Source organism: Cavenderia fasciculata, assembly GCF_000203815.1.
Source record: "Cavenderia fasciculata unplaced genomic scaffold Scf_Dfasci-G-b-205a01.r1-3, whole genome shotgun sequence".
In the NCBI taxonomy this organism is placed as follows: Eukaryota; Evosea; class Eumycetozoa; order Acytosteliales; family Cavenderiaceae; genus Cavenderia; species Cavenderia fasciculata.
Window position 1 is genome coordinate 1,791,348 of NW_004457737.1, and position 26,497 is coordinate 1,817,844.

General features: G+C 34.6%; 12 protein-coding genes across 12 annotated transcripts; 5 read left to right on the plus strand and 7 right to left on the minus strand.

The window, feature by feature from the left end:
• Positions 1 to 492: 492 nt before the first annotated feature.
• DFA_03420 (uncharacterized protein) lies at positions 493 to 725 on the minus strand (the record flags this gene model as incomplete). Its single annotated transcript, XM_004362966.1, has 2 exons — positions 493 to 557; positions 698 to 725. 2 exons carry the CDS (start codon positions 723 to 725, stop codon positions 493 to 495), a joined length of 93 nt encoding a protein of 30 aa, XP_004363023.1.
• Positions 726 to 959: 234 nt separating this feature from the next.
• Positions 960 to 3,277, plus strand: DFA_03421 (uncharacterized protein; the record flags this gene model as incomplete). Its single annotated transcript, XM_004362967.1, has 3 exons — positions 960 to 1,807; positions 1,871 to 2,188; positions 2,275 to 3,277. 3 exons carry the CDS (start codon positions 960 to 962, stop codon positions 3,275 to 3,277), a joined length of 2,169 nt encoding a protein of 722 aa, XP_004363024.1.
• Positions 3,278 to 3,290: 13 nt separating this feature from the next.
• Positions 3,291 to 4,330, plus strand: DFA_03422 (uncharacterized protein; the record flags this gene model as incomplete). The annotated part of the gene is made up of 4 exons (XM_004362968.1): positions 3,291 to 3,333; positions 3,392 to 3,753; positions 3,823 to 4,081; positions 4,110 to 4,330. The coding sequence occupies 4 exons, from the start codon at positions 3,291 to 3,293 to the stop codon at positions 4,328 to 4,330; spliced, it is 885 nt and encodes a 294-aa protein (XP_004363025.1).
• Positions 4,331 to 4,508: 178 nt separating this feature from the next.
• On the plus strand, positions 4,509 to 5,126 carry DFA_03423 (uncharacterized protein; the record flags this gene model as incomplete). Its single annotated transcript, XM_004362969.1, has 2 exons — positions 4,509 to 4,725; positions 4,804 to 5,126. 2 exons carry the CDS (start codon positions 4,509 to 4,511, stop codon positions 5,124 to 5,126), a joined length of 540 nt encoding a protein of 179 aa, XP_004363026.1.
• Positions 5,127 to 5,554: 428 nt separating this feature from the next.
• DFA_03424 (uncharacterized protein) lies at positions 5,555 to 6,493 on the minus strand (the record flags this gene model as incomplete). Its single annotated transcript, XM_004362970.1, has 2 exons — positions 5,555 to 6,342; positions 6,442 to 6,493. 2 exons carry the CDS (start codon positions 6,491 to 6,493, stop codon positions 5,555 to 5,557), a joined length of 840 nt encoding a protein of 279 aa, XP_004363027.1.
• A 667-nt stretch (positions 6,494 to 7,160) lies between these two features.
• On the plus strand, positions 7,161 to 8,891 carry DFA_03425 (uncharacterized protein; the record flags this gene model as incomplete). Its single annotated transcript, XM_004362971.1, has 2 exons — positions 7,161 to 8,156; positions 8,460 to 8,891. 2 exons carry the CDS (start codon positions 7,161 to 7,163, stop codon positions 8,889 to 8,891), a joined length of 1,428 nt encoding a protein of 475 aa, XP_004363028.1.
• A 172-nt stretch (positions 8,892 to 9,063) lies between these two features.
• DFA_03426 (MORN repeat-containing protein) lies at positions 9,064 to 14,828 on the minus strand (the record flags this gene model as incomplete). The annotated part of the gene is made up of 7 exons (XM_004362972.1): positions 9,064 to 9,134; positions 9,379 to 10,029; positions 10,102 to 11,112; positions 11,188 to 12,190; positions 12,253 to 13,818; positions 13,916 to 13,996; positions 14,793 to 14,828. The coding sequence occupies 7 exons, from the start codon at positions 14,826 to 14,828 to the stop codon at positions 9,064 to 9,066; spliced, it is 4,419 nt and encodes a 1,472-aa protein (XP_004363029.1).
• A 463-nt stretch (positions 14,829 to 15,291) lies between these two features.
• On the minus strand, positions 15,292 to 17,265 carry DFA_03427 (uncharacterized protein; the record flags this gene model as incomplete). The annotated part of the gene is made up of 1 exon (XM_004362973.1): positions 15,292 to 17,265. The coding sequence occupies one exon, from the start codon at positions 17,263 to 17,265 to the stop codon at positions 15,292 to 15,294; it is 1,974 nt and encodes a 657-aa protein (XP_004363030.1).
• Positions 17,266 to 17,517: 252 nt separating this feature from the next.
• DFA_03428 (uncharacterized protein) lies at positions 17,518 to 19,360 on the minus strand (the record flags this gene model as incomplete). The annotated part of the gene is made up of 4 exons (XM_004362974.1): positions 17,518 to 18,231; positions 18,322 to 18,555; positions 19,057 to 19,093; positions 19,308 to 19,360. The coding sequence occupies 4 exons, from the start codon at positions 19,358 to 19,360 to the stop codon at positions 17,518 to 17,520; spliced, it is 1,038 nt and encodes a 345-aa protein (XP_004363031.1).
• Positions 19,361 to 19,965: 605 nt separating this feature from the next.
• DFA_03429 (uncharacterized protein) lies at positions 19,966 to 21,795 on the plus strand (the record flags this gene model as incomplete). Its single annotated transcript, XM_004362975.1, has 1 exon — positions 19,966 to 21,795. One exon carries the CDS (start codon positions 19,966 to 19,968, stop codon positions 21,793 to 21,795), a length of 1,830 nt encoding a protein of 609 aa, XP_004363032.1.
• A 57-nt stretch (positions 21,796 to 21,852) lies between these two features.
• On the minus strand, positions 21,853 to 23,216 carry DFA_03430 (uncharacterized protein; the record flags this gene model as incomplete). Its single annotated transcript, XM_004362976.1, has 4 exons — positions 21,853 to 22,392; positions 22,473 to 22,640; positions 22,663 to 22,820; positions 22,910 to 23,216. 4 exons carry the CDS (start codon positions 23,214 to 23,216, stop codon positions 21,853 to 21,855), a joined length of 1,173 nt encoding a protein of 390 aa, XP_004363033.1.
• A 353-nt stretch (positions 23,217 to 23,569) lies between these two features.
• eIF3s8 (proteasome component region PCI domain-containing protein) lies at positions 23,570 to 26,321 on the minus strand (the record flags this gene model as incomplete). Its single annotated transcript, XM_004362977.1, has 2 exons — positions 23,570 to 25,968; positions 26,075 to 26,321. 2 exons carry the CDS (start codon positions 26,319 to 26,321, stop codon positions 23,570 to 23,572), a joined length of 2,646 nt encoding a protein of 881 aa, XP_004363034.1.
• Positions 26,322 to 26,497: the final 176 nt, after the last annotated feature.

Below are 26,497 nucleotides of genomic sequence, written 5' to 3' on the forward strand. Positions count from 1 at the left end.
TGATGATGGTGGTGGGTGATGTAAATGATAGAAAAGATAGTATTATATATAAAAATATAATTAAAAAGAAGGAATGTATATATTGATCGCTGAACTTTAAAGTGATGTTATGTATGTATAGGTATATAATTTGTTGTTGTACTTTTTTATAAAATGAATGAATCACAAACACACCAACAAAACAATGGATGATTGTTAGATAAACAACAACAGCAGATAATGGGTGTTGGTTGGATAGATATTATTGTTCTTTGTTTGTTTTGTTTGTGATTATATTATAATGAATGAATAAAAGTATAAAGTGAGTTTACTTGTGTATACTCTTCTCTCTTCTTCTTCTCTCTCTCTTTAATCGACTATATAATAATAATAAACAAAAATATATTAATCTTTTTTTCTCTCTTTTTGTTCAATTTAAATTGTAAAAAATCAACATCACAAAAAAGCTCTCTCATTTTTTAAAATTAATTTTTTTTTTTTTTGGAAGGGAGTTCATGGAAGCAAGTCCCATAATTCCATCACCACTCTAAAGATCAATATTATAGTTTTAGATTTAACTAAAAATAAAAAATAAAATAAATAAATATTTGATGTAACCTAGCTTTGGGTTATTACAAGTCTCTAGAGTCACAAATTTAAAAATATATAAAAACAAAATTAATAAAAGATATAAAAAATTAAATTAAAATTGACACACAGAAACTTATCTCATTTTCTTGAGACATTTTTTAAACCAACAGTTATTATATTATTATTTTATTTTATCCAAACAAAAAACAAACAAACAAACAAACAAACATAATATATTATATCTCACAGTAATAATATAGCTAGCTACCCTTTGGTTCTCTTTCCTAGATTAAAGTTAAATATATAGTAGTCCTAGTAGTACTTTCTTTGATCATATGCTATTAAGAAGATCGCTCAACAAGAGGAGAACAGCAGAGGATAACCACAGCATGCAAGAGGATGAAGATGGTCTATGCATGAGGTTGATCAACAGCATCGATTTCGACAAGACTACATTGGGGGAGGTTGTATCGACACTCTTGTTGTGGTGCTTTTCAAACAAGGATATAGAAGCTTCCGTCATCACTAAATACCTCAATGCTGCATTCGATCAATACCATCTTACAAACTATCAAATCAATCAACTCTTTCAAGCTCATTCTTTATGCAATTATCGGTCCTATACATCTACACCACCTTCTACTCCCCCTCCTCCTCCTCCAACTTCAACTGGCACAACTATTAATTTTAATGTCAACAAGAAAGATGATGATATTACTGAAACTACAACTACAACCAATACAGTAGCTACTACTACTATTGATACGGAAACAACACCTCCTATTCCAACTTCACCAAACAGTAAAGAGTCAATACCTTTATTACCAATTCTTTCATTTGACAAAATCATTGATGATACTAATACTAATAATAATAATAATAATAATAATAACTCATTTGTAAATACAACAACAACAACTACAATACAATTTAATAATAATAATACCAAGGATTTATATAATAATATATTTTTGACTAAATTAAAATCGATTAAAGAATCTGCAACCATTTTAACAAATATAACAAAGTATTCAACACAATTAAAAGATCATATACAAACTATGATTGAAAGTTTTGGTGAAGAAGAATTGGAACCATACATTATCAAGAAATCATTAGACTATCAAACCAATTTAACAAAGTTTGCAAATCAAATATTTCAAATTTGGCCTCGAGAGGATAGAAATGCAATATTGGAAGTAATAGAATCAATGATTTTAATTAATATTTATGAATTGTATGTGTTGTATAGATAAATCTTATTGATTTAGATTTGATAATTAATTCTTTTTTTTTTTAGATTATTTCCATTTAATATTCAAAAAGATAAAGAGATTAAAGAATCAATTAGATTGATACAAAAACATCCAATTGATTATTTAGATACAGACTCTGATAAAGTTAGTGCTGTTGAATGGGAACAAGCCATAGCAGAATTGTCATCGATCAATGTTTTTCAAACACCAAGAGACAAGGTTATGTGTATATTGAGATTCTCAAGAATCGTATCTCAAGGTCTCCATTCTTCTGGTAAATCATTTGGTGCAGATGAATTTGTAAATTGTATAGTGTATATTTTAATTAAATCAAATCCTGCTTATCTTTATTCAAATATGAGGTAAATTATAAAATTAATATGTATATATTACTTTGGAAGTGGATTATACTAACATCTTTATTCTGCAGATATATTGAATTATTTAGATCAAATGATTTATTAGTATCAGAAGCAGAGTATTATTTTGTATCGATATCATCGGCAATGATGTTTATCGAAAGAAAATATCAAGAATTAAAAAATGTTGAAATTGATGAATCCTACATTGACAGTTTATCATCATACTCTCAATCTCTTCGTCTCTACAACAACAACAATATCAATGATGAAAATGAGACAACTACAAATACTTTAGATTCAACAAATACTTATCCTTCTACTTCATCAACATCACCAACAATGAATGAACTAAAATATTCTTCTTCTTCTTCAATTGGAATGGAACCATTATTAAATGATGAAAACCCAATTCACAAAGAAGTTATCAAGACTGCAAATGAAATATTGGCCAAACTCTTATCGATTGCTATATCAGAGGGTTCTTATGACTCGAGAATAAGATCGGCTCTATTGAGGTTGTCAATGATTGTTAGCCCCAAGGAAGAGGATGGTTTACCCTTTTTTGCCATTGAAATGGCAGTTGGACAGACACTATTTGACGAAAAGGAAAGAAAGCGAATCAACCGAGGTATTCTCAATGTTTTTGAGCGAACCACTTCAAATCATCGTGTACTAAAGGTGGCTGTTGCCACTGTAACAGGTGGCATACTCCTTGCAGTGACTGGTGGATTGATAGCTCCTGCCCTCGGTGCACTCCTTCATCTTATAGGAGCAAGTGCAACTGTCTTTTCAGCACTGACATATGCAGGTGTTAGCGGACCGACTCTAACCAGTCTACTCTTTGGTACCGTCGGCAGTGTCATGTCTGCAAATCGTGTCTCCAAATCAACTGCAGGTCTCGAAAGATTCAGAGTCAACAAAATACATGAAACATTTGGTCTTCATGTAGTTCTTGGTGCAATTGGTTGGATTGAAAATGAACCTCCTACAAATACAACAACAAATACTAATAATATAACAGACAAAAAAACAGATAAAAAGAATAACAAAAAAGAAAAAGAAGAAGAGAAAAAGAAGAAGAAAAATTGATTGATATTTCAAAATGGGAACAAGATTTATTGACTGGAGTATTATGTCTTGGAGAAGTATTTTCTATTGAATGGGAAAATAATCATTTATACTCTTTATTTGAATCATTACAAGATTACAAGAAACAAGTCGAGGAAAGTAAACATAGTACATTTACAAGATTCACCACTAAAATGATGCATGATGCAATTAGACCATCGGCATCTATTCTCGAGCATGGTTCCATCATTCGAACTAGCTGGGGTATTGTTAAAGATAGAGCTCAAAGGGCAGGAAAACTCTTGGCAGAGGAAATCTTGGGACAAGCATTTGGTAGACGTCCAATCACCTTGGTCGGTATATCAATGGGTGCTCGATTAATCTATCATTGTCTTTTGGAATTGGTTGATAAAAAGGCATATGGTATCATTGAAAATGTTATACTCATTGGTGCTCCCATTCCCTCTGATGATATTAATATTTGGTCAAAAATTAGAGTAACTATAAAAAACATTATAATAACAAATCATATTTATAAATGTTCTAATTGTTTTCTTTCTTTTTAGAAATTAGTTTCTCGAAGATTGGTTAATTGTTTTTCACCAAAGGATATTATTTTAAAGATTTGTTATGAAAGTAGTAGTATTACAGATGATGGAATTGTAGCTGCTGGTGCAGGTTATACAGCTATCGGTTCTAAAAAGACTTCTATTTTTAGTGGTGGATTCTTTACCGATCATCATAAAAAGCTTGGTCAAGAAATTCTCAATAAGAAACAAAGTATGTTTAGACAGAATTGTAAAGATCAATTCTACCTTTCAACAAGTAAACTAACCATTTTTTTATTTTGTAGAAAATATAAAAAGTATAGAAAATGTTGATGTTAGTTGTTTGATTGATTCTCATTTGGATTATAGCAATTCGAACATTAGACGTGCCATTTTACATCATGTTAATATCAATAGTTGTGTTCCATGTAATTCATTTGTAGTCATTGAAGATGATGACAAAACTGTCCCTTCTCCTACCACCGCCACCAGTACCAGTACCAGTACAAGTACAACTATTAATTAACTAGTTGGTACAAATATTGTAAATAATAAATAAATCAATAATATTACAACTTAATTGAGTATATTTTTCAAAGCTTTTGTTTTAAATTGCCCTTTTTTCATGATCGACCGAGTGTTGATGAAGATCATTAATTCATTCTCGAGATATATATACACAGATACAAACAAACAAATAAACGATGAATAGAAGAGGAGGTAATCGTGATGACGATGATGAAGATGATGGGAAAAAGGATGAACAAGAGAACACAAAGATACCTAAACCATTATTCCCTCCACGCAAAGATATCCCACCTATCCCAAATCTAGACAATCCAGCATTCGAACCATCATTTATCTATAAACAAAGATTTAGAATGTCTGTCTATCAACTTAAACCAGTTGAAGTTAAAAAGGGTATGTAAAACAAAAGATCTCTCAGTTTAATGTTTCTTGTTATTTGTACTAACATTCTTATCTACTTCTACTCCTTAGACAAGATTGATAGATATTCACAATCATTTACATCATCAAGAGATACTGGTCAAAGTTTAGAGAATTCTTTACCTCTTCATTCTGGTTACTTTCCGACAGAGTTGACGGTAACAAAGAGAAAGAAGAGAAAGTCAATGATGACAAATGTAAACAAGACATTGGATGGTCTTCAAAACCTAGAGAATCAAGGTGAAGAAGAAGAGGAAGTAGAAGAAGATGAAGAGGAATCAGATATGGAAGATGAAGAATACGCTAGAGGTGAAGATATGGATGATGATGAAGACATATCTGTTAGTGGTGGTGAAGAAGAAGGTACCTTTTAAATCTAATCAAATCAAATCGAATCAAAGAAGAATCTATACAAACACACCGACCGACACAAAAAAGAATAAGAGATAGATCAAATTTAGCAATCAACCAGTCACATACATTCATTTCAATCGAGTATTTCATCCATCTATCTCTACCGAGAGACTGGCCAATCAAATAATTAACTAATCTTTTTTTGGTATAGAGGTATACCAAAAATAATAATCAAATCATGTTGTGGAATATTATTTATTATATATAGTGTAAATAGGACATCAACAAATAATAATAATAATTAATAATAATAATAATAGTAATATTACATAAACTAATTCAATCTATTTGAATTTAAACAAAAGAAGAATAATATTTATTTACAAATAATTTAAAAGATTTGGTAAATGTACATTTGGTGTTGTGTTTTGTGGCACGATGATAAAAGTTAGTTGGTAGATTGTTCAATAGTATCAACAATAATGGTTGAAGGATTTAAATTGGCAATGGTTTCATTATTAATCATATTGTTGTTGTTGTTGTTGTTGTTGTTGGTATTGTTGGTGTTAGTATTAATACTAGTAGTTTTTGGAACCTCCTCCTTTTTGGTCAATCTGTGACAAATGTTATCAATGATTGGAACAAATGCAGCATTCCAGATATATTTCTCTGTCTTTGTTCGTGTATATTGTATGCATTGATTGGCATAACCTTTTGCAGTCTTTGTAATGTATGATTTTGCATTATCTTGAAGTACCTCTTTTGAGATTGATGATGGTATCTTGACGGTTGGTAGTACTATTGTAGCCACATAAGCTGTGCCTGCATCCATTGCAATTCCAGTGCCAGCCTCTACAAAGTTATCAACACCACCTTTTTCAGTATAGATCTTTGTTAATGGTTCAATAAGGCCATATGGTGTATACTTTTTGGCATTTGCACTTGATATGCCTGTAACGGTTCCATCATACATGAGGCCCCCAACCACTCCAATATAGGCTCCACCCATCATACCAAATCCGATAACAGCTGATGTACGTGTCGAAGATAACATTGCTTCATTGCCCTTTTCTATTTGACCCTTTCCATAATGATAGAGCCCTTTGATATGTCCAATAGCTGGTGTATAGTTGGCTATACCTTCGATACTTTGTTTAAATGATTCTGATTGCACCATTTTACTGAAATCATTTGATAATGATTTAATAGCTTGTTGTGGATTCTTTGAGCTCTCTCCTATATCAAATGATAGATATCAACTATCAATATATAATATTCATGTGTTCTATCTAATATAATATAATATATCAGCTCTGTCACAACTAATATCCTTACCTATGTAACCTTGGGCCAATTTGAATTGAGATGATATATTCTCCCAATTCATTCTTTAGCGTTATATTTGTATATTTATATATAAATATATATAGATGGAGTAGAGAGGAAACAAACTAGTTCAAATTTGAAAAAAAGTTTTCATCACACAAAGTAATATTTAATATTTTTACTCTTCACGAGCTGCTGTCTTCATTCAATTTTAAAACACATCATTTTCTCAAATCATAATAATAATATCGTTAATATATAATGATCATTGGTGAATAGAGAAGGATGGCAACAGCAATTTATGTTGTATATCATAATCAAAGAATGGATATGTCGTAGATGATGAAGATCATACCCACACCGACAATCGTTTACGAAAAACTAACCACCCTTCAAAACTAAACACCCAATCTACTAACCTGCCAACAGATAATCTATGTTGGTCGTTGGGTGGTGAGGGGGTGTAGACTACTACAAATATTGGGAGTATACTCAACTTGTCCCTCTTGTATTACTATTATATTGAATTGTTTCCGTTCAAACAAGTTATTCATTTAATTTTATGGTGGCGGTAAATATTAAATTAAATTATTATTATTATTTATTATTAGTATTATTATTATTATTATGTAGTCAATACTAATATTAATATTTATTTATTTTAGTTCACTATATAAATTATAATTATATAGTTAATTATAATTAACTATTTATATTGAATAGAAAAAATGGAGACATTATTATTTTTTAATGTTTTCAAGAATCAATTTCTAAGATTTAAATTATTTAAATCAGTTCACGATATTTCAATAATTGAATACAACTCTTTTGATTATACAGAGAGTAATCGAATCCAACTCAACCCATTCTCATTCAACAACAACTATTACTTTGCCAATGAAAAGCACCAAGAAGTCAGGAGACTGGATTTTATCAAGGGTAGAGACTTGATCAAGCAGCACAGTAGTAATAATAATAATGATCAACGATCATTGGAATTGATTGGAAAATATGCAATGCCATGGTCATTTATCAAACATTATCTACCATCAAAGGACCGTTTCGACAGCACTACAAGGGAGAAGGCAATCAAGCGATACTGCACCCATCCCAATGCAACACTTGGTTGTTTGAGACGGTTGTTGGACTGGTCGCCAGACATTAACGCCGACGCAGAGTTGTTGGCTGATGTTGCCAAGGCTGGACACTTGGATATCCTCATGTTTTTACAGGGTCGGTTCCAAGGAATCGAAGTGTCACCCAAAGCAATGGATATTACTGCTTTTCACGGCCATTTGCATATACTAGAGTATTTGCATTCGAGTGACAATGATTGCACGAAAAATGCAATGGATTGGGCTGCTTTTAATGGTCATTTGGATTGCGTTGCTTTTTTGCATTTCAATCGAACCGAGGGCTGCAGTCAGCTGGCTCTAGAGTACGCAGCGATCAACGGACACTTGTCCGTAGTGGAATTCCTCGACAAGAACCGTACTGAAGGATGCAACTACGTAAACTCAATGGACTATGCAGCAAGCAACGGTCATTTGCCAATCGTCGACTACCTCAACCACAACCGCAGTGAAGGGTGCACTGTGCAAGCCATGGATGGGGCCAGCAAAAATAACCATATGGATGTAGTCGAATACCTCCATTTCAATCGTACAGAGGGGTGCTCAATAAACGCCTTGGATTCGGCTGCGGAAGGAGGCCATATTGAAATAGTATCATTCCTAAATGACCATCGCACAGAAGGGTGTAGTATCCGAGCCATTGATTATACTGCAAGGGTCGGACACCTTTTAATCATCCAATTCCTATCTCAACATCGTACAGAAGGATGTACAACCTATGCCATGGATTGGGTAAGTAGTAAAGTAATCCAAAAGTATACAACACAATATGTGAGAAGTCAAAACAACTGTGCTGGGTTTTTCGCAACGAGTTTTGATTTTTAACATATGTAACATTACAATCAATCAACCATTCTAACAATCAGAATTCTCTATCTTTATCTATTTATTTAGGCATCTGAAGGAGGATATTTACCAATTGTAGAATACTTACATTTCAATAGAAATGAAGGATGTACTCACAATGCTCTAGATAATGCGTCTAAATATGGATTCCTTCCAATTGTCATTTTCTTGAATGAGCATCGAACAGAGGGAGCTACGGTACAGGCTATGGACGAGGCCAGTGCAAACGGCCACATCGAGGTGGTTCAATACCTTAAAAGATACCGTCATGAGGGGTGTACAGAGAAAGCTATGACCATGGCCGCTCAAAACGGACATCTTCCAGTCGTCAAATTCCTGAGAGAGGAACTAGTCCAAGAAATATTTGACCTTGAAGCTGCTATCCGTGCAGCAAATCAAAATGGTCACCAATCAATCGTTCATTATCTCCAACATGACATTGAACAAGATCTTGATGAAGAACAACCCAATATCTGGTAGCTAGTAACTTAACCTATACCTATCTACCCTCCACGTGCCTAACCAACATCCAATAACATATAATAATAATTTAATACTAATACCAATCAACCAACCAACCAGCCACTTTTACTTCACTCTTGAAAATATATTTTAATCAAATCAAATAAATAATAGTACTAACTAGTTTAACCTATGTTTGATGAATAATGGGATATGCTGAAATAAAGTTTAATAAAATTAATTGTTCTTGATCCTTGATATCTATTATTGTTAATTTATTGTTTCTCTGCAGCATCTTCAAGTTTTGCAATGAGCTGAATCATGGTAGGTCTCTTTTTGGGATTATGGCTTAGACACTCTTTGATGAGTGATGTAATAAAGTGATTGGTGCCACTTGGAAGCTTGGGCTTTAGTTTCTTTTCATAGACAGTCTTTACTAGATCGACGATTGTTTGAATTTCGGGGTAAGGTTCGCTGGCTGTGACCATTTCATAGAGCATCATACCAAAGCTGTACACATCGGCGGCCGAAGTATAGAGATCACCTGCCAAACATTCGGGTGCCTCCCATTTGGGTGTACCAGCGACTGCAGTCATATTGAGCTGAGTGACACGACTGAGACCAAAGTCACCGACCTTGGCATTGTCATACTTGTCAATGAGAATGTTGGCTGCCTTGATATCACGATGAATAATATCGATCGAATGAAGATAGGCCAAGCCCTTGGCAACCGAAACAGCGTATTTAATGACCAATTGGAGTGACAATGGGTGGTTCTTTTTAACGACGTCCCACAGTGTACCCTTGTGCATGATTTCAGTGACAATCATAAAGATAGAGTCTACTGATCTTGGAATAATACAAGCACCCTCTAATTTTAGCAGATTGGGGTGTTGGATGAGACCCATGATGGCAACCTCTTTTAAAAAGTCTTCCAATCTAAAGGTAAATGACACCTCACTAAATATCTTGATGGCAACCTCTTTTCCATTCCACAATCCCCTATTCACACGAGCCAATGCACCAGCTCCCAAAAATTCTCCAATCACCAAATCAGATTCTTCAATCTTTATATGTGAAAATACTGCTCCATGTTTACAAATCTCTAAAATGTGTGATAATGATCCCTTATTTTTTAATTCTACAAGATTTTCATCTAAATTTAAAAAATAAATGGAAATGGTAAATAAATAAATAAAGTTTCTTTTGTTTTTTTTCTTTTACATACAAGAATACTTTGCCAAATAAATTAAAATTTGAGCAGATTGAATTCTTAAACTTTCAGCACTTGGTCTATTTGCTTTTGTACAATTATTACTCTTGTCCAACATTTCAATAAAGTTTTGTAGTGGAAACAAATCTGAAAATTCCCTTTTTGATTGAGTCGATAGACTTGGATAAATATTTGTCAAAAACAAACAAAAGTTTGGTGAAAATGTATAAGCATCATCCTTTAAAGATATATCCATAAATATTTTAAGATTATCTTTATATTGTTGGAATAATTCATCTTTTTCTTTGTCTAAAAAAAAATAAATTAAAATTAGTAAAAATAAATATTTATGAATATTTTTTTTCTTTTGATTTGTTTTTGATACAATACAAATTTTTGATAATTGAGCAATTGATTTAAATACTTCGGTTCTATAAGATTTAAATTGACAACAAACAGCACTTTTAAGTAAAATATTAACCAAATGTTGAGTTGATTCATCTGACTTGTCCTTTAAATTTGATCTAGTCTCTGCTAGAATGCTACCAAGAAAAGTTACCAACAACTCATCTCCACAAGATGATAATAGTATAATATGTTGATAGTTTCCATGAATGATTTCCTTTGAAATCTTGTGTAATGGTGATAATATAATAACACTATCCTCTTGACTTGTTGTTGTTGTTGTATTTCCTGATTGATTAGCACCATTTGGTTCAGTAGTAGAAGTAGAAGAAGAGGAAGAAGAAGAAGATGATAAAGAAGTGGGCGTAGGTGTGACAGAAGAAGAAGAAGAAGAGGTAGAAGGTTCAGATGTATAATTTCTTTTACCAAGAACCATACCCATAAACCCATTAAGGAATGATGTTGAAGTGGGTTGTTGTTGAACCAATTGTTGTAAACTTTGTTGTTGTTGTTGTGATAATTGTTGTGGTGATGAACTAATCGATAATTGATTAACTGATTTTAATAATGAAAATATATTATTATTTTGTTCTAAAAATGATTTTATAGAATCTGATATATCTAAAATAATTAAATCAAAAAGGTTAATAAATTATATTCCTTTTCTTTATCTTTTTCTTTTTTCTATTTTTTTACCTTTATCAATTTGAATAGTAATATTTGTTGTAATTGATTGAATTTTCATAACAATATTATGAACATGTTTAATAAAACGAACGATATAATCTTTTGGTAAAAGATTAAAGTTTTCCGATTGTTTGATTCGATTGATAAATTGAACGGCAAGAGTGAGACGTCCAATGGTGATTCTAACAAGATGACGATATAAAAGAATAAATAGTTTGTCAAAGGTTCGCATGGTTTGATCAAATAGTTCCACTTCTTTTTCCTGAGAGACGATAAAGTTTTCAATCTCTTGATCCTTTGTCTTTAGATAATCGCTATAGGATGACTTTGATCGTGTTGCTCCAATTTTGATTGGTTCCACCTCTTGGTTACTGATACCCTTACTTTCTTTGAATAGATTGATCTTGGTGAGCATGATTTGTTTGATAACACCAATATTCTTTGACACCTTTTTCAATAGATCGACCGACGACTCAAGGGCATTTGGAATAAAGTCAAATGTCTCTTTAAATAGGTAGAATATGTACTCTAGTACAATTGGATCGAGTAGTGCAAGTGATAGATCAACAAAATTGGATTGCTTATTGTTTGATTGAATGTCATAGTATTTGTTGATATTATCAATTGTCGATTGCTTTTGGAATTGATTCTTTAGATTATTGGCAATTGGTTGTTGTTGTTTTAATTGATTTTGAATAGAATTGACATTATTTGAATTGGTTTTTGATAATGATGGTTGTTGTTGTTGTTGTTGTTGCAATTGTTGTTTTAATTGTTGTTGTTGTTGTTGATTGGTTCTAACTCCAGTGGTTGTTGATGATAAACTACTTGGTTGTTTTTGTAGGATTGGTGGTGTACCTCCTCCACTTGCAGCAGCAGATCTTGGTGTTGTAGCTGTAGATGATAAATTACTGGAAGATGTAGATGAAATTCCATTACTACCATTTAAAGCTGTTCTAGGTGACATTTGTCGATTTAGATTGATTTTGGAGAGTAATAGGATAAACTGCTCCTGGATTTGTTTGAAGCGTTTGGTGAGGTTGTAAGTCTCGAATGGTTTTTCTTTTTAAATACAGATACTATGTCACAGATATGATGTACAAGGAATACAGGAATGTTGTCGAAATTGTCGATTGCCTTTGTGAAATGTTTGAGTGTGGCGATGATTGGCTCGACAACGTGCTTGGAATTGGCTGCATCCTCAATGTCGAGCTCGAGTGAGAAGGGTAGTAGCTTGTACAACTCGTTCTCTTCTGGTGTCGGGATGATCGAATGAGCTTGACCTTGACCCTGACCCTGATGAGCTGCCGCTGCTTCTGGTTCGAGCATAACATTATTCTTGGTGAGTGGATCGGTCAACAACTTGAACACCATCTTTTCAACAATGGTAGATTGCATTACGAGTGTTGAGAGTGTGACAAACGAACCAGACTCTAAATCAGGTACGACAATCATAAAATTAGATGGAGTGTATCCATTATCACTACCGCTGCCTGGTAAATCCGATGCTCTACTAATCAATGGCAACTCCCAAATCGAAATGAATCGAAGCAGTGTAACGAAAAACTTGTCCTCTTGTTCCAACCGATTCTTTAAATATCTCGAAGTGACCACTCCAAAAGCTTGCTTCAAACTTCCGTTTCCATTGGCGTTTGATTGGATCGATGAAGAAACACTTGGTGACGAAATAGATGACGACAGACCCGACGACACTGACGAAGCAGTCGATGAAGATGATGTCAAAAACTCGCCAACCTTGTTTGGTGATCGAATCATTGGACGTCTCAAATCGTTGTTATCGTCCTCATTGGGATGAAGGTTCTGAGCTGTCGTACCGTTGGTGAATGTAGTAGTACTCGCACTTCCCAAGTATGGCTTGGCAATTGGGAAATCATCAAACGTCCCTACAACCACTTTCCAATCATCCAACATTCTCTTTAACTCATCATTTTGTGGTAATGTACCTGTTGCCAAACTACTTGACATTGATTGTGGTGATTGTGGTGGTAGAGGTTGTGATTGTGATTGTTGTTGTTGTTGTCTTGGTGATTTTTGTGGTGGTGATGAAGGTAATTGTTGTGTTTGCAGTTGATTAGATTTATCGATACTTGAATCTATCAATTTCAATAGTTGATTTTCATTGTTATAGTATCGAATGGCTACACCATTTCTCCAAAACTCTTCTTGAACTGTTTTGTTTTTTGCAAAGTGAAATGATCCGATACCATTTGCTCGACTACTCGCCCATTTACCTTGGTAATAGTCACGTGTCGACAAATACTCTGGCGTCTGTACCTTGACAATGACAGAATCAACCAATGTAAACGATTGGTTGGTCTTGCTCTTTGTCTGATAGTTTTGGTTTCCAGGACCATTAATAATGACTTGATTCTCGAGTGACCCTGTTGTCTTGAACCCTACGTCTTTGTTGGCCGATATAACGGCGGTGGGAGGGATGATACTCGATAGTTCTTGGAATGTCTTGTATCCATCATTGACTATCAATATGCCATCACCACACTTTTGGTCATTCTTCCACTCTCCGACATAGGTACAGGTTGGATGCAAGAATACACCTTCACCTTCCTTGTACATTGAATCATCTATTTTACCTTGATAGAATCCATAATTTGAATGAATCTAAAATGTAGATATTTAATGAACAAAAGCAGCAACAGCTGATTATTAATAAATAGTATGGTGTGTGTTGTCGACATGAAAGAGGATGAATACATACACTAGCCTTTTCATTATTTGATTTAATGATAACATCATATGAATACGATGGTGGTCTAATAACATCAAAATCCATCTTGACCTATAGTTTAAACTTACTATCTATCTTTTTATAGATAGGGTATAGTTGTTGTTACCAATAATTATTGTTGTGTAAAGATTGTTTTGTGTCAACTAAATCAAAAGGTTTATAATATCTTGAATTAATAAACTAGTATATATATATAGTCGTTGTACAATGATTGAGATTGATTGATTGATCTTTTGCAGCTATAATAATAATTGATTGGTTTGCTTGTGACTTCTTCTGATATCTGATGATAATAATATGTTTTGGTGAAGAGATGTTATATAATAATAAATAATATAATAATACAATGAAGATGAATATACTACAGTAGATTGATAGATAGGATAGAGATACTTGTTTACACAGTTATCAAAAGAAATATCAAAGGTAGGATTTTTCAACAAGCTTGTTGTTTATTCTTTTGATGATGAATTCTTTTAAAATTTTTGATTAATCCAAACTCCGCACATAATATATTATATGTGTGGGTGGGGATGTCCTAGCTAGGAATAGCGAAACGTCACCCCATACTACAATGTACTATACTACTACTCATCAATCATTGAATATTCCCAAATAGCTGCTATTATTTAAATATAGCAATTTAATTGATTGATTGATATATCTTACCTTTTTGTAATTAAGTTCTTTTTGTTTTTTTTCTCTCTATAGATCTATCTATCTATCTTGATAATAATTATATAGGTTTGAAATAAAGTGATGAATATTATTTGTTTTGATTGAAAAGAAAAGAGAACTGGACTGACTGATTGAAACAAAAAGGGGTGGGTTCAAGATAGAGACATACAGACAGACAGACAGACAGATAGACACGCCAACACATTTAAAATGTGATCAATCGTAACAGCAAAAATGGTAACCATCATCCTATATTGGTGGTTCTGGTATATCCATTTAACAACAACAACCATCATACACATCATAGGGAGCAAAGGAAAAATGGAGGGAAAACGTGTTGATGATGATTGATTGATTGTAGTTGTGGTGTTGGAGAGAGGTAGTGTGTGTGGTTGGTTGTAAAATAAACCATCATCATCATCATCAACAATGGTGGTGTAGGTGATCGATTGTCGTGTAGCAGACAACTTCACTATAGGTGTGAAGGTGGAATTTATTCATTGTTTAGGTTGGTTGATCCTCCTGCAGAAAGCAAACCCACCAACACCACCAAGTTTAGGGTTGAGGTGTCAGAGTTTTCTTGTTCATTGCTGCACTAAACTAACTCTTACTTGTTGGTTGGTATTAAAATACAATACAATATATTATATTATATTATACTTTTAGTTTTAATAATGATCTTTATAACGTCTATCATAATTCATATTTGGATTAAATAATAATCTTCCAAAATCTTGAAGTGGAGAACAAGCAGCTACGAGGAGATCATAGTTTAAGCTAAACCCTCCATTGTAGGGATTTCCATAGGACAGTTGATTGAGGATTGATGGATCCAAGGGTACCTGTTCTCTATTGATCCTACTTTTCAATCTTTTTTCAATTTCGATTGGGTCGTTTAATCTTTGTGATCCACTTGCAACTAGCCATCCATTTAAAAGCACCCAAAAGAGTTGAGCTTCTCCAGTGACGGGATCGATCATAGCCAAACTATCAGATGTTGGGATACCTTGATCAGATTGGATGATCTCGTTTTGAATGACGACCATATTGACACCAAATCTCTCTCTCACTGCCGACGAGATTTGATTAGGACTTGCAAACATTTTCATCACATCATCTTCTTGCAACAATTTTGCTATTTGATGTGGATTCAATGTTAAAATAGTGCCATCCTTTAATAGACACCCATTTCCACTAAAGGGTGCGTAGTCTGTTGATCCTCCAAAGTTGATGCACGCCTTTTCAGCCCAAAACGGTGATTTCTCGATATGGTTTAGACACTCTATCACCAATCTTTTACAACTATCTAGAATCTCTGACATGTCGTTGTACAGAGTACTCGTTGAAACGAATATTTTGGTAGAGTTGCATAGTTTTCTTGAAACTCCCCATGTAGTGGTGATGGTCGATTGCTGCACCACCTCGAATACCTTGTCAAAGATACCAACCAACATGATATGGTATACCGACGGATCAATTGAATACGCAAGATTGTATCCAGCATCTGCCGTGTAATGTTCGGTTGGATGACCAGGATAATGGGTGTAACAGGCAACCGTTGTCAATGTAGGTGAATGAACCTCCATAAACGAGTCTTTTACGAGGTACTGGTAGACAAACGATTCCAACGATGCTTTTAATCTAACCGTTGCCTGATGTAATGGTAATCGATTACAAAATGTTTCTGCCACTGGATACAAAGATGAAGCTGGTACCATTGGATACCAAAATACATTCTTGTCTTTTTGATTTTTTTGGTCTGTATCATTATTATTATTATTATTATTATTATTATTATTATTATCTTTTACTACTACAACTGCTCCTCCACTATTATCATATAGTTTCTCGTCTCGATGAAGAATATGTCTATATCCATTGTCATGGTCAAGGGGAGGATAGGAAATAGCGATTGAATTGTGATTTCGGTAAACACTCGGGTTGGTTGGTTGAGAAACCACTTTGAATGCAATGACTTTAAGCTCCAACGATCGGTTTGTTAGAGGATTGATACGAAGATGACCACCTGGTGGACTAGCCTCTACCATAGCTTGTATCTCTACCAATGACTCTGGTAGTAATTTTGACCAAATCTTTAATGTCTGTTGATCAATATAACAATTTGATGATTTAGCAATACAATCTAATATCTCTTTAAGTAAATACCGATTCTTGAATACAAAAGTAAATAACTTTGTTGAATATTCATTGTGTATTGGTGTTGGTCCCAATGGAAGATATAATTCGTTTGTTGTTGTTTCAATAGGACCACTACCACTAGCAGCAATATGATCTTTATATATATTGAATGCTTTTGTTTGATTGAGTAGTTGAGATTGAATGGTTGAATAGATTGGTGATGATGGATCTCTAAGTATACTGAGTGTCAATTTACCCAATGATCTTGTTGATTGTATTCTAGCACGTGTAACTATAACTCTACCAAGATGCAATGATTCATCTAATCGATGAATTGGTACAAATGAATCCCATTTTGGTGTGATTGATGATCTTTCACTTGGGTATTTCTTGGTTGTATAATTTTTAAATGGTGATAATACTATAATATTATTATTATTATTATTATTATTATTATTATTATTATTATTATTATTATTATTATTATTATTATTATTTGACATATTTACTATTACAATGTTTATGTTATGACTCTCTTGTATGTCTATTCATATTCTAACACTCCACTCCTTTCTTTACATCATGTGACGAACGACTTGACTTGACCTACTCCAAAAGATATCCAAAACGTGCATGAACCCATGGGTTTACAAAAAATCAGTAAAAAACAAGAAATAATAACTTTAGGTTAATATTTATTTATTTTCTTTTCTTTTTAATATATATAATAAATATATATATATATTATATTTATATTAAAATGAATAAAGGAACCAAGAATTATAAGGGAAATTATTATTGGATTGAATTGATTTGTATTGTAGGTTGGAAAGATTAATAGTTGTTAGAGTTGTAGTGACGTTGTTGGTCGAGGTAAATAATGTTAGATAATTGGAATCACTCGATGATAATACATATGGAATACTTTGTGGTGGGTATGGGTTATTGATTTGTAATAATGATTTGAATTGGCCACTATTGTTACTATCGTCTAATTCAATTTGTAGTAGTGTTAATTGTTGTCCAACTTGTGTGATACCATATAATTGTGGTGCTTCTCCTCCTTGTTGTTGTGTTGGTGATATTAAAAATACTGTTGATGATATTGTTGAACTTGGTATCCAAGTACTCAAGATATAATCTACATATTGATTGGTTGTAGTGTTGTAGGTGAGAATACGGTGTAGTTGAGTGTCTTGATCGACAAAATGTGTGTAATAGGTAGAGGAGTGAAGATTGTATGCTCCAGTTGGAAAGGAACTATTGTCAAAGGCGTACTGGTCGTTAAATGAAATAGGGATCTCTTGTTTCTCTGGGAACTTCCATTCCATCAATGTGACTGTATTGTTTTCCAAATTGGTCACTGCCGTTATAATCATTTCCTTACTTTCATCATATCCCATTGGTATAGTATCGATAAAACAATTTGATTGTAATGGTAATGCTTTGATTTTAGTTAATTGTTTTTTCTACCCAAAAAGACATAATAAAATGATTAGTAATTTGTTGATCATAATATATATATTATGATCACCATCATCATGATGATGTTTACATACATTAATATCAAATGAACCAATTGTATTGGCAACATTCTTATCATTTAAATACAATACAAGGAATTGTTGAGAGGTGGCATTGAAATCCAAGATACCAATTAAACTTTGGTATTTAAAAGGGACGACAAATTGATTGACAGGTTCCAATTGGTTGTAATCATAAACAGTCACATTCCAATTGGATGATTGATCTATCAATATTGAATATAAATATTGTGGTGCTTGTGATTCTACCTAAAATATTATCAATCTAGATTAGCATTGGATTAAGGATGATGAACGAATGAATGAATGAATGAATGAATACATACATAATAAAATGTAGATATCATCAAGACTATGAAGTATAGGACAAGTGACTTTATCATTTCTATCTTATCTGTACTACACCTGAATGTATGTGCAATGAAACTAAAACATGGGATGGATGACAAATTAATAATAATAAACTGGGGCTGCAGACAGATGATTCGTTTGAAACGAGTAGACCAAGCAAAGCAAAGAACCAGAACCTTTATTATTGCTTTATTTTCTAAATATCTTCAAGATATTTGTATTGATCTTTCTCTCTTGCAAAAGAATAAACAGAGCGCTACAGCTGAAGTGATGGTAAACCAAGAAAGAGATTAAACAAATATTAAATATTTAATATTTTAACAGAGAGAAGGGTTGGTTGGTTGGTTACTCACCATCACGACGATCAAGTTCACCCGTTGCTGTGGGTTAAAATCATACAACACCGCTTCCATCACAGAGACGGAAGTTCACAGCCCTAAAAAATATGCAAGAGCTCTTGCAATGAATTGAAGTAATTTGATTATGTGTAACAAACAATATTGTCTGTCTCGTTCAACGTTATTTATATAATCAGATTTAATACCCTTTTCCGAAATGACAGACAGAAGATATAAAACGGCGCACCTAGGCGTCTCCCAACATTTTAGATTCACCGAATTTCGATGATTCGACGTACAGTAATAATTTACGATAATGGATCGGTCCAGCAAGGCATGCACGTACAATGTCCTTGAAGTCCCATTACAAGATACTTTTTTCAACAACAACAACAATAATAATCAATACATAAAAGATCGATGAATCTGCTACGGAGAAAAGGAAAGAAAGGTGTTTGAAATTCAATTCAAGTATTATTATTATTATTTAGAACAAGCAAACACAATATTGTATTTGTTTAATACATCAATCAATCACTCAATCAAAGCAGAATCCATTCAAAACTTGAAAAGTCCTTTCACTTTAAATTGGCTTTCTCTCTCTTGTTTGGTACAATCACGTGTATAATCAATCAATAACAAAACAATACTACTTCTTTAATTTACGAATATACATTTAAAGAAGAACAAAGATTTGTGTAAGTATTCAGTGTTTTGTACAAACAAATAATAGATATGTACGCGTGCGCGTACGATGCTATACCTCTTCAGGAAAAAGCGATACGAACCAACCCAACTTTTTGTTGAAATATGGTTTAGCAATCAATTCAATATGTTTGTTCGCTTTTTTTTTTCAATCATTATTATTTACGGATACCAATTCCAATTAGATATAAATATTAATCTTCTTTTATTATAATTATTACTATTATTATTATTACTATTATTCTTTAAAGAAATACAACAAACTATGAAATCATTGAAAAGTCTTTATTTTTCACTTACAACTTCAAACAAAAAATTAAATGAAAATACGGTATCTAATTTAGATCAAGATGACCACCAAGATCAAGAGGACGGTAGTGGTGGAGATGGTAGTGAACATACAAATACCTCCAAAAATTATTCAAAATCCTCAAGGAGTAGATACAAAAAAGGCCATGAAAGAACATTATCGGGAAATGAAATCAATGTTGAAGAGTTGGTATACCGAGAAGAGGAAAGGAAAAGACTGGAAATATTAAACCAAGAAGAAGAGGAAAATAGATTGTCGGTATTACCATGGATCATTCAATGTTATATCATTGAATTGTTTATGCATGCACCTTCAGAGGTGAGGACCGACCGTCTTGGAAAGATTACATTCAACAAACTAAACACTCGTAATCCATTGATATATGTCTGTCGTAAATGGTTTGGTCAATGTTCAAAGATATTCCAACGAGACGGTGCTATACCCTTTAGACCGACAATGAGTGTCACCGAGTTTTCGACACACTTTGCCTCGGTCAATTGTCTAGCCAACCATATCAACACCTTGGTCCTAACCAACGAGTATGAACCACCCGTCCAACCCCGAGCCAAGTTTTTCAATCCACAACGAAGAACCAGTCGCACAGACTATCTCTCGAGGACAGGTCCCAAGGACGGCGACTTTTACGCCAAGGTCAGACACCTAGTCATCGAAGAGAACGAGTCTGTTATTAGTGATATGATGTGTAATACTTTGGTAGTTCTTTTTGGCACTAAAGATATATGGATACAGTCGATCACTTTGTACAGCTCATTATACGTGCCAATGGTCGCACCGTACCTTGGTAGTGTCCAGTCGCTCACTATTACCCTCACCACTCTTTCATGCCAACACACATTACTCGAAGCACTCCAAATCGCCGAGTCATTGACCCATCTCACCGTCATTGTTGACATGGGTGGACAACTGTCATCCGACTTTTTCCTCCAACTTCCCACCACTCTGCGCTCACTGCAAGTCCAGACCACCTCGAGACATCGTACCAACTATCTGATGAACTCTCTTGACCTATGTAACTTTGTCCAATTCTCAAGATACCCAAATCTCAACCGTCTCTCCTTGTCTCCCAAAGTCGTATTTGACCCTTCCAATCTAATCACCCATCTCAACAAAGACACAACCCAAATCACAGATTTATCTGAGTTTATGCTAGAGTTTACACCAGAGGTTCACTCACTCTTGAAAACTCAACCCAAGATTACACACTTTAATATCTTTGTATCGACCAACAGCATAGCAGATAGTAGTGTCGACATTTTAAACAACAACTCTACAAACCATCATTTTACCATTAGTTCAATGCCAACCGTTTCTTGTTTTGAACCTATAACAATACATGACAAGATTCAAACTCTTAAAATCGTTTCATTTGGTCTGTCTGACGAATCAAAGCTTATAGTCTCAAATATTCTAGATAGTTTACACAATCATAGAGATTTGTATTCGTTGTATTTGGAAGTAGGACAAATCAATGAATCTATACTCAATTCATTGGTTAGACTATTAGACAAGAATCGGTCTATTACACGTCTATATTTGTTGCCCAAAGGTGCATCGGATGATATTCCACTAACTGGATTTTTCAACCAACTTCCAAGAGACCATCTATTGAATCTTCTCCAAATCATTGCAACCACCAAAACAATCAATACCGTCATTATGCCATCCAACCTAATTTCACACAAAGATCCAATCAACAATGAATTACCAAAACAATTTGATTTTGTAAATAGTTTTTGGTTTACAGTTTTAATTAGATATAAATAATTTAATAAATAATTTAATGTTTGTAATTGTAATTGTAATTAACTATCTTTTCTTTATTTATAAAATTTTACAACATTTATAACATGTTGGTTTTTTAACAATCTTCTTCTTCTTCATATTTAACTTCTTTGTCATCTTCTTTTGTTTCTTCTCTTCATTTTTTTCCTCATCTAAAGAAAATTCTAGTCTAAGAGATTTAATGTCTGTTCTAGAATATTTTATGAGGTCTCTAAAGAATTGAGGCAATTCTATTTCCCTCCAAGATTTTAAAACAAGGTCTGGTCGATCAGACTCGATTGAAAGTATAGTTGATCGGATTGCTGGACAAGACATTAAGATGAAGGTCTTTACAAATGACTCATTGTCATCAAATTTGGTGGCAAATATTAATTTCCCGTGATCCATTAGATCTAGAATCCTGTCTGAAGCAGTATAGTATGTTCCAGTGTAAACCTCCTGATCCTGTTTATCCTCAAAAACAGCTGAACCCCAATCAATGAGAATTGGCATTCCAAAAGGATCAATGATAATGTTTGATGCTCTGACATCTCGATGAATGATACCTTTTTTATGAATTCTTCCTAGAGTGTCTAAAATCTAAGTTGAAGTTGGATATTGCAACCATGGGATTATTGGTTAGTACCTAAAGATATGCTCAAACCTTTTTAAAATCTTACAGTTGAGAAATGAAAAAAGGAATAGTTTTCAATAGTGAAAGGTTCTCCAACAGGTTGAGTAGCTATCCAATTGTAACCATGATCAATGAGTTTTGGAACATATATAATATTATTATTGTCAATAATCGCCTCCATTATTGAAAGTTCATGATCTTTGGCCGTAGTGGTCTGGAAAATTTTGAGTATATACTTCTTTGTCTTTTTTGTTGGTGATTGACAAGACCAGACCTGAAATGCCAGATCCAAGGAGATGGATGTTTTCATGCATCAATGGCCCTGGATATTCTTTTTTAAGACTCTTTTTCAATCTTCTGGACTTTTGGGTTGTTGGTGTTGTAGATTCTAGATCTATTAAAATAGAAATAGAAATAACATAATTTAGTTTAAATTATAATTAAATCTGTTTAAATAAGATGATAATTTTAATTTCTACATACAATGTATTATTGCCAACATGGGGTAATCAATTCTTTGACGTTGATTGGTTTCTTTTTCATTTAAAACTTTAACTTCAATTTCTTTTAAACTCTTGTCTATTTTACTTTCCAGTTCTAACAAGACCATGTCTTCACCTTGTTTTAAACGATTGTATAAAAGAATACGATTGTTGGCAGGGACTTGTAGTAGAATGCTTTTTCTAATTGGTCTGATTAGGTCATAGTTGTGTTTAACATCAACAAATTCTATTTTGGCGAAATGATTTCTACAATACACATAACCTATGAATGTTATTGGTTCATCCATGACAATAGTAATATATAATAACTACAATTACTATATGTAGCATTTTGAGTGTTTCTCTTTTGTTCAAAAATGTATTAATTATTATTGTATACCTCCTCCTTTTTTTTTTTGATTACAATAATAAATCGTCAGTCCCTTTTTTTAAAAAAAAATCAAGACCAAAAGATTAGATTCCACAAATCAACATGATACTAAATATTTTTTAATTTTTTTCTATTTTTTTTATTTTTAAATAATTATTATTAAAATACCTTTTTTAATTTACCAATATATATGTTCAAAATATTTGTGTTTTGTTCTTTACTATTATTATTATTTCTATTCTTATTATTATTAATATTTTTTTTTTAAAATTATTTCTTTCTATTTTGTTGTTTACGTTGGTGATGATTGTTATTGTGGTGGTGATTGTTATTGTGGTGGTGTGAAGTAGCGCCAGATGGACCAGAAGAGGTTTGGGCAGCACCGGCATTTGTATTGATTTCATCAAACTTTTTGTTACGGAAACTGCCAAACTTGATATCGTAGATTCTTTCGTTTTGTTCGACAAAGTTGATGAGCGACTCTGAGTAGTTGAGGGCGAGGTGTTGTAACTTGGTTTGTTCGGAACGATGGAAGGTGATGGTTTCGGTCGAGTGTTCCCAAGAGGCAGAGATGTCGTGGTTGGCCATCATCTTGGAGACGACAGAGTGGACATGGTTCTTTGGTAGACTGAAACGCTCGGCCAATTCGTCGAGACGCATAGTGTCATAGTAGACCGAGTAGGTGTAGAGGAAAGTCTTGAGACTGACTTCTTGAACGATACGCTTGAGACGCTCGAGTACCTTTTCTCCGTCTTGGATGACGGTCCACAACTTGAGGGTCGAGAGCAACTTGATGGTGGTTTGGTAGTCGCCAGTGGCGAGGGCCTTGGACGAGGCATAGATGATGTCCTTGAAGGTGTCGGGTGGTGGGATAAAGACTTGCTTGTCGAGGTGATCCATGTGACGTTGGTAGAATTTACAGATCTTGAGCTTCGAGTCAAATGGACGCGAGGCACTTTGTGGCACGGCAATCAACATACCAGAGATGAGGTTGACAGTCTCGATAACGTCGAATGGGATGTGCATGTGTCCTGGCAACACTCTTTGCTTCTCTTCAATCTCACGGAGTGGCTCCTTTTCGTGGAACTTGGTGTAGGCAGAGAGACCTTGAGCGAGCAACTCCTTACGCAAACCGGAAAACTCGGCCAAACAGTTTTGAGCTTCGGCAATGTAGCCGTTTCTAAAGGCACAGAGACCGACTTGGACCATAGCACGATTGAAGAGGATTTGGGCTTGGATGTCCATCAAGGTGGGGTTGTCTTGGAGATGGGACATGAGCATCATATCACGGGCTTCATGGAAACGGTTGTGGATGGCGTTAAAGTAGATGTTGAGCAAGATGGTACGGGCGTTGAGACGCATGTCACCATGTTGGTAGATAAAGGCACTCAACTTTTTGATGGTCGATTCTTGGTCGATACCGAGATGGTAGATGTGTTCGAGACGACGGATGGCAGCACGTGCAGCCTTGTCGTTTTGGTTACCTTGTTCGAGGTAGGTTTGAACGGCGGCACCAATCTCGAGGAGGATTGACTCGTCGGCAAGACGCTCAGTGTACTCGGCCGATGGGAAGGTCAAGTGTTGGAGCGACTTGTTGAGCTCTTCATCGAGACGCTCAAAGAGCGAGAGAAGGTTGCCACGGATGTAGACGTTGCCTGGGACACGGTTTGGCTCGTCTTGTTCGCTGATGAGTACAAATTGTTTGTTCTTTTCCAACAAGCTGATGATGAGTTTGATGTTGGAGGCGGCACGCTTCCAGGCTGGACTGGCCATCGACACTTGGATGGTTGGGGCAAGATCAAACAAGGCGTTGACGACGTTGTACAAGATGCTAAAGGTGTCTTCGTCTTCCTTGACGTGCACCAAGAGACCCTCCAAAAGGTCGATTTGGATGTTGGCATTGGTACCCTTCTTACCACGTTGGTTGAGGATGTCCTTGAGCTTTTGGTGGACTTCAGCACGTGACAATTGCTTTTGACCGGCGGTTTCGGCTGGGGCGGCGGCGGCGGGCGACGAGGCAGCCTTTTCTTGCTTGAGCTTGGCCTTTTGGTCATCATTCTTACGTTTGGTGGTGGTGGCGACCTTCTTGTCGGTCTTGGTGTCGGTCTTTTTCATCCAACGCTTAGACTTGTCAACCTCTTCGCCAACGTCAGAGTCGTCGCTCGAATCACTGTCGTCACTGTCGTCGCTGTAGTCGTCAGAGTCGTCTTCAGAGTCGTCTTCAGAAGAAGAGTCTGATGCGGCGGCACCACCCGACTTGAACCAGCCATTCTTGGCAGCGGCCTTTTTGGCGGCGCCAGCAGCTGGCTTCTTTGGAGCAGCCTTCTTTGGGCCGTCGCTGTCGTCGTCAGACTCACTCTCGCTCAAGTCAGAGTCGTCGCTCAAATCACTCTCTGAGTCGTCGCTGTCCTTGTTGGCACTCTTTAACAAGTCGGGGTTGTCTCTGTAGACCTTGACTTGAGCCTCGTAGGCTGGTAATGTCTTTTTCAACTTTTGCTTCAAGGTTTGATGTGCCTTGACGTTCTTGCTGTTCATCTTCTTCTTGCTCGATTCATCCAAATTCAAAGATGTTTCAATTAAATATAATGCCTTGACTAATCCTGGTGGTACACCTTCCTTTTTGATAACATTGGTTGATTTTTCAATAAACTTGATCATATTTTCAAAATCTACAAAATAATAATAAAAAGAAGATGGTTAATCATCATTAGCGTCCTAAAGATCCCGAATCTGTGTACACAGTCCCAATTTGTTCTGTATAGAGGTATATTTTACCATTCAAGATTGCGCTCCAATCGTTCATGTTGATATGATTCTTAATGTCGTTGAAACTCTTGTCTAATTGTTCCCATGTCTTGTCCTTGGCAGACTTTACAACTCTCTTGACTTCAACCTCATCTTCAGAAGAAGAGGCAGCGAAACGATTTACTCTCTTTTGTTGTTGGGCTGCGCCTGAATCTGATGATGATGACTCTGAATCACTATCTGATTCTGAATCTGATCTTTGAAAGAAACGTGACATCTTTTCTAGAAAGTAAATTTATCTATATAAATAAAAATAACAATAGTATAAGAATAGAATAGAATTGGAGTTAATAACAATTGGATAGATCTAAACAATCCATCAATCCATCCATCCATCAATCCATCAACCAAATCACCATATTATTGCTACTACCACACAATAAAAGACGACAC